General features: G+C 57.6%; 1 protein-coding gene across 1 annotated transcript in view; it reads right to left on the reverse strand.

Moving 5' to 3' along the window:
• Positions 1-7,500, reverse strand: part of LOC125950825 (uncharacterized) — a 155,611-nt gene that overhangs the window by 2,621 nt on the left and 145,490 nt on the right. The window contains 9 exon segments of the mRNA XM_049679146.1: positions 1-292; positions 374-877; positions 972-1,409; positions 1,485-3,758; positions 3,835-4,806; positions 4,889-5,284; positions 5,656-5,868; positions 5,937-7,088; positions 7,188-7,500. The exon segment at positions 1-292 is cut by the window's left edge and continues 200 nt beyond it; the exon segment at positions 7,188-7,500 is cut by the window's right edge and continues 20 nt beyond it. Coding sequence (XP_049535103.1) covers positions 1-292; positions 374-877; positions 972-1,409; positions 1,485-3,758; positions 3,835-4,806; positions 4,889-5,284; positions 5,656-5,868; positions 5,937-7,088; positions 7,188-7,500 — 6,554 coding nt within the window.

A 7,500-nucleotide genomic window follows, 5' to 3' on the forward strand; every position in this document is an offset into this window, starting at 1 on the left:
TCACGGCGACGACGACGGCGCTTACCATATGCGTTCGCACCATGGCAGTTGACCGGTTGGCATTTGCCGAAGCAAACCCGGATGTTACACTGGAACCGGATGTTGTCGCTCGATGGGAACTTGAACGCATTGAAGCTCGCCAGCAGGCTGTTCGTTTCCGCATTGTACTCCCAGTCGCCGAAGATCGACGGATCGGTCGCGCAACCATCCTCGTCCGTCACGATGTACTCGTTCTCGACACTTTCCTCCATCGTCTTCGCCACGCAGCTTCGCGCGAAACCACCGTAGATAGCTGGTTTTTGGTGGATGGGAAAGAATGTTAGCTGATATGCTTAGCAGAAAGAGGAGCCGCTTCCCATCGTGATATACTTACTTGCTGGTTGCACCTCGACTTGCAGCCGCAGATTGTCACCGATTTCGGCTGAGTTGATCTCCTCGCCGTTGAAGGCAACGATACGCATCGCACAAGTCGGCGGTGGTCCCGTATTGGCAATAGTACCGGCCGTCGTCAGCATCTGCACGTTGAAACCGAGCGTCACGTTCTTCTCGCCCGTCTGATACACGCACTTGATGTTGAACGCTTGCGCCTTGTACGTAACCAGCGTTGGATGCTTTTGGACGACGAGCACGAAGCTCGCCACGCCGTTGACGTGTATCAGACCGCAGCTACCGAAGTGTACCTTGAAAATCTCGGACTTGTTCGGTTCGACTCCATTGATCACTCGACGGCACTCCTCGTCCTTGCTGTGTCCCTTCACGTACAGCACACCATTGAAGGAGGTTTCCGTCAAACCGATCGAAACTTGCACACCGTCCGCCAAGCACGCCACCTGTACTTCCGGTGGTGAATCAAGAATCCTATGACCTGGTGGTTGGCCTGTGGAGCAAAGAGGAGTAACCGTAAGTGTACCGTTAACTATACCAAACTTCGTTTTACGAAGACACGACACGACACGGGAACGATGACTTACTGCAAAGTACTTCTGGATTTCCATCGTACCCGGCAATGCACTGACACACCGCCCGATGGTTGGTGGCATTGCAGAGCGCGTTCTTGCCGCAAACCGTACCCACACATGGATCCTCGCACGTTTTCGTGCGCTGGTCGCAGTACCGCCAGTCATCACACTGATCGTCGTGTTCGCACTCCGGTCGCTCGGTGCGAATGCACTCGCCCCGGCTCGTCAACCGGTAACCGCTCTCGATCGGACAGATGCAGCGGCCCCGCTCGTCAATGATCAGACCGCGTTCCAGTGCGCACACGCACCGGCCAGTTTCGTCGATCTTGAGACCATCCTCTTCGCGGCACGGCTGGCAATCGTCGTACTGCGACAGCCCATATCCTGGCGGACACGTACACTCGCCGTTCACGTTGCGAACAAATCCGCGATCCGTCGGACAGAGGGCCACTGTGGAGAGGGAAAGAAACATACAAATTAATCAATTCGTCCTTTCATAAAAAGAAACCTCGTGAATGAACTTACTCTTGTCACACTGAATGGCGGCATTGCCCTGATATCCTGGCAGACATTCGCAGATCATCGTGCGGACCGGCAGCGTATCGAGTACCTTGCAGATTGAGTTTACACCGCATGGTAATGTTTCGTTGCACGGATTGACACAATCGGCCTGGATGCAAGCGGTCTGCGATGGACACTCGCCATCGGTCATGCAACGTTCGTCCCGTAGAATGCAACCCTGTACCGGATCGTTCTCGAACGGTGGCAGACAGGCACATTCGGGCCGATGCTGGTACATTCGGCACTGTTCGTTTTGGCCGCAGACCGCCTTTCGTTCGCACAGATCGTCGCATCGTCCATTGATGCATGCCTTATCCAGTGGACAGTCGGTATCGCGGCGACAGCCGATCAGCTTACATTCCGTTCGCGGATTACCCTCGTATCCAGGCAGACATTCGCAGACGGCCCGATGATTGACGGCAATACACTCGGACTGTGGTCCACACGTTTCCATCGAACAGGCCGGCACACACTGCCGGTTGTAGCAGGTGTGCTGACCGGAGCACTCATCATCCGAGCGGCACTCCAACCGGATGCACTGCGTCTCCGGATCACCGTCGTAACCCTGCTGGCACGAGCAGACCGGTTTGTGGTCCTTCACACGGCACTGCGCATTCGCCCCACAGTTGCACGGATTCCGGCAGATGCTGTTAATACACGCCGTATCGCTGGAGCAGTCCGAGTCCGAAATGCAGCCGGCCTTGACGATCGGTTTGCACGTACCGCTACCACTGCTAACGTACCCATCCGGGCACGTACAGTACATGGTGCGTACCGGTGACGATGGTAGTACTTCACATCGTGCCGGTTGATTGCAAGGTGCTAGCGCCGCACACGGTTCGCCACACTTGCCCTCGAGACAGGCCAGATGTGACGGACAGTCCGTATCGTAGCGACACTCCGGTAGCAGCTCCGGTCGACAGTCGACGTACGGATTGCCTACCAATCCAACCGGACAGCGGCACACGACGAGATGGTTCTGCGTCCGACATTCCGCCCTCGGTGCGCACGGGTTGTCGTAGATGCACGGATTACCGCACTGTCCATTGCGACACTGCTTGTCATCCGGGCAGTCGTTGTTGCTGCGGCACTCGACCACATTACACTGCACCAACGGGTTACCTCGGTAGCCACTCGGACAGCGGCATTCGGCTCGGTTAGCCCGACCGTAACACTCCGCTCCGAGACCGCACGGATCGTTATCCAAGCACGGGTTAACGCAGTTACCGTTGACGCACGCCTTGCTCGACTCACACTCCGAATCGACGCGGCATCCAATCGCCCGACAAGCCACGTTCGGATTTCCTTCGAAGCCTTCCTCGCATGAGCAGACGGCTCGGTGGTTCTTGATCAGACATGTCGCGTGCGTACCACAGCTGCACGGATCGCGGCATCGTCGATTGATACACGCTTCCTGCTCCGAACACTCGGAATCGCTCGTGCAAGCACCGACCGGTGTTTGCATCTCGACACGGCGACACTCGCCATTACTGTCCGGAACGTGAAGCGGCGGGCATTCGCATACCATCGTCCTCACCGGTACCGTATCATGCACGGTGCAGAGTGCTGTCGACGCGCACGGTTTCAGTTCCCGGCACGGATCGACACATTTGCTTCCGATGCAGGCCAATCGCGTGGGACAATCACCATCCAGGCGACACTCCTCGTCCGCCTCAACCGGCCGTGGCCGGCAGAACGAATATGGATCGCCTAGCGGTAGATGCTCCGGACACTTGCACTGTGCCTCGTGGTTTACCATGAAGCATTGGGCGTTCCGGGCACACGGTGAATCGCGCGCACACAGATCTACACACTGCTCCCGGCGACAGGCCAGACTCTTCGAGCACTCGCCATCGTAGTGACACTCGACGCGGCGGCAACGCTCAAACGGATCACCCTCCATACCGGGCAGACAGCGGCATGCAGCCCGATGGCGATCTCCGTAGCATTCCGCGTTGATTGCGCACGGATCCTGGTACAGGCACGGGTTAACGCACGCACCGTTCGAGCACTGGCGCTCGTTCGGGCAGTCTGCGTCGCTTACGCACTCCAGCTTGAAGCAACCGGTCTGCGCATTACCCGAGTATCCCGGCCGGCAGCTGCACACCGGATAGTGGTCCTTGACGAAGCAATCCGCGTTCTGGCCGCAGTTGCACGGATTCGTACACAGCTCGTTCACGCACGTTTCGCTGCGCGTACAGTCCGAGTTTGAGCGGCATCGTGGCAGATCTTCCGTCGCTGTAGAGAAAAGGAAGGAGAAAGAGAGAGATTATGAGAGGAGGCTAAGACGAAACGCCACCGGGGGAATACTTACGTGGTACACAGTTTCCGTTGACATCCATCGTGAAGGTGACCGGGCAGGTACAGCGGGCCCGATGGTTCTCGACACGGCACAGCGCTCCCCGACCACAGCCATCCTCTGCGCAAGGGTTCTCGCACCGCTCGTTACGGCATGCACGATCGATCGCACAGTCATCATCAACAGCACACTCCTTCGGAGTAATGACGCGCGGTTCCGGTAGACACTCGATGTGCGGATTACCGACGTACCCGGGCGAGCAGCTACACTGCGCCCGATGATTACCCGAGGTACACTGGGCATTAAGACCGCACCGATCCTCCCGGCACGCCGTAACGCACTGTCCACGCACGCACCGATCGGTGTCCGGGCACTCGTCATCCGTACGGCACTCTTCGACCACAATCGGTCGGCAGCTACCGGAACGATCCATCAGCATGTCCGTCTTACAGGCGCAGATGATCGTGCGCAGTGGCAACGTATCGATCACCTGGCACGTTTGCTCGCTGGTACACGGCGTGAGCTCCGTGCACGGATTCACGCACCGGTTACGGATGCAGGCCTGCTGCGAACGGCACTCGCTATCCATGCGACACTCCGGTTCCGGTACCTCATCCCGAACGCACTCGACGTATGGGTTGCCGCGTGTGTTCTGTGCACACTCACAGCTTGCCTGATGGTTCCGAGCGATACACTGTGCCGACCGGGCACAGGTGTCCTCATCGCAAACCGGCCGACAAACGCGATTCAACCGATCGCACGCTTCCTCATCGGCACAGTCCTCGTTGTACTGGCACATGCCCGTCACGCACGACACGAACGGATTACCTTGCGTGCCCGGTGGACAGATGCACACGGCACGGTGGCTCTGGGCCAAACAGGATGCTCCCTGGCCACACTGCGTACCACCGTACGTGCAAGGGCTGAGACATTTGCCGTTGAAGCAAGCCTTATCGAACGGACAATCCGGATCGACGGTACATTCCGCTGTTCGGTCGGACGGAAGGAAAAACAAGGACCATTAGATTCTTCTCCTGCGTTCCGTTCACACGCTCCGTGGTATACTTACGTTTGTAGCATTGTGTTTTCGGATCACCACCCCAGCCGATCGGACAGGTGCAGTGTGGTCGGTGGAAGACCGCGCGGCATTCGGCATTACCTCCGCAAGGGTTAGCTCCGGCGCACGGATCCTGGCACCGCTCGTTGATGCACGCCTTGCTCGACGAACAGTCCGCATCGACCGTACACTCCGGGGCGACCACCTGCGGTTTGTAGCAGTTCTGGAACGGATCACCAACCGTACCGATCGGGCAGGAGCAGATTGCCTTGTGGCTCTGGGCCAGACATTCCGCGGTTCGCGCACACGGATTGTACGTGCTGCACACATCCACGCACACTCCGGCCCGGCAGGATTGGGTCGAGGCACATTCCACATCGCTGTAGCAGCCCGGTTCGTCCTTTGCGGCTGCACGAAACGAAACACGGAATCGCAATTAGTGAACATTCATTGCTGGCTTCCAGGTAAGCCAGGTTACAAAGCTAAGGCTAAAAGCAACTAAAACTACTACAACACAACTGCCTGCATGTACTAAGGATGATTATTCGGGGAATAGTGGTTCATATTAGAATAGTGACGTGATAGTGAGAGGGAGAGAAGGAGAGAAAAACAGAGATAGAGGAAGAGACGCTGGAGGTTGAACTCTGCAGCAGGCTGTAACAAAGAGAAAAGTCCGAGACACTTGCGGTCTACGGCGTTGATAGGTAATAGAGCGTAGGGGTGAAAGCGAAGCGTTCTATGATTGTCGAATGGTTCCCTCGGGAAAACGGCCGCCTTACCTGGCAAACACTGTCGTTCGGCATCGCCAACGTAACCCTCCTCGCACACGCAGTACATCGTACGCAGCGGTAACGTGTCTTGCACCGTACAGATCGCTCGCTCGGCGCACGGTTTCGTCTCCAGGCAGGGGTTCTTACAGACTCCCCCGAAGCACGCCAACTTGCTCGTACAGTCCGCATCCATCGTACACTGGGGTGGATCGGATACTGGGACTGCAAAAAAACAACGCCAGGGAATAGATTTAGGTTCGTTCAACCTATTCTATACCATCGGTACTTACTCTTTTCGCACGAAAACTGTGGATCACCGGTATAGCCTGGCGGGCAACGGCAGCTCGCCTGATGGTTATCGACCCGACACTGGGCGTTCGGTGCACAGCTACACGGATCCCGGCACTGTTCGTTCTGACACGACTGATGGTACGGGCACTCGTCGTCGCGTGTACACTCTGGTCGATCACAACGCACCAACGGATTGCCACGGTACCCATCGGTACAGTGACACCGGGCATTGTGATTGTAGTCCGTCCGGCAGTACGCATTCGTACCGCACTGTGTGTACTGGCACGGATCGACGCAGTTCCGGTTAACGCAGGCTTCCGTCGCCGGACAGTCGCTGTTGCTGCGGCAACCGATCTCGTAGCAAGCGAGTTGCGCATTACCGGTGTAACCTTCGCGGCAGGCACAGATCGCTCGGTGGAACTGTACCCGGCATTCGGCGTTCTGCGTGCACAGGCCGGTACCGACGGTGCACGGATTCTGGCACTGTCCGTTGATGCACGCCTTATCATTCGTACACTGGCCATCGCTGGTACACTCGGGCTGCGGGGTTTGCAGTGGCGGTTGCTCATCACGCTGTATCATACACTGCACGAACGGTGAACCGACGTGGCGGGCTGGACAGGAGCAGACGGGCGCATGGTTGATGACGTTGCACAGTGCATTGACACCGCACGCACCGATGCACGGATCCTGACACTTTTGGTTGTAGCAGGCCCGTGCCGGTGAACAGTCGGAGTTGATGATACACTCGGGATACTGGCATTCGGCACGATCACCGACCACACGGCAGATACCGTTGGTGCGGCACGGTGACGGACTGCACGGATCCTTCGGTGGAGCGACCTTACACTCGACGAACGGATCACCGATCATGTTGGCCGGGCACGAGCACACGGGACTGTTGTTGATGGCGTGACATACGGCCCGATAACCGCAGACACCCGGGCACGGATCGACGCACTTCTTGTTGACGCACGTTCGGTCCCGTGGGCAATCGCTGTTGATGACGCACTCCGGATAGCAACCACGGCCGAATGGGCTACCGCGGAACTCGGGCAAACATTCGCACACTGCGTTACCGTTTGATACGCGGCATACCGTGTTCTGGCCGCACGGTGACGGGTAGCACGGATCGGATGGCGGTGGTGGTACTGGTAAGGAAAGAAGCGGAAAGCGGAGAAGAAGAATACATGAATTGGAGGTAAGTAAGGGGAGCAAGGACGGACCGAGCAGAATTCGCTTTCACTTACCTTCCTCTCGCAGACACTGCTCGAAAGCGTTGCCTCGCATTCCGTCTGGGCAGGAGCAGACGGGCGTGTGATTGACCACGCCACACTCCGCATTCCTACCGCAGACACCCGGGCACGGATCCTTGCACCGGTTGTTGATACAGGCCAGCGACTTTTGACAATCGCCATTGCTGACGCACTCTGGGCGGCAAGATTCGTACGGGTTACCGAAGTAATTCTCAATACACTCGCACACCGCACCGTTGCCACTGGCGAGCCGGCAACGAGCGTTCGTGCCGCACGGTGACGGATAGCAAGGATCCTTCGGTTCGGG

Source organism: Anopheles darlingi, chromosome 2, assembly GCF_943734745.1.
Source record: "Anopheles darlingi chromosome 2, idAnoDarlMG_H_01, whole genome shotgun sequence".
Taxonomy (NCBI): Eukaryota; Metazoa; Arthropoda; class Insecta; order Diptera; family Culicidae; genus Anopheles; species Anopheles darlingi.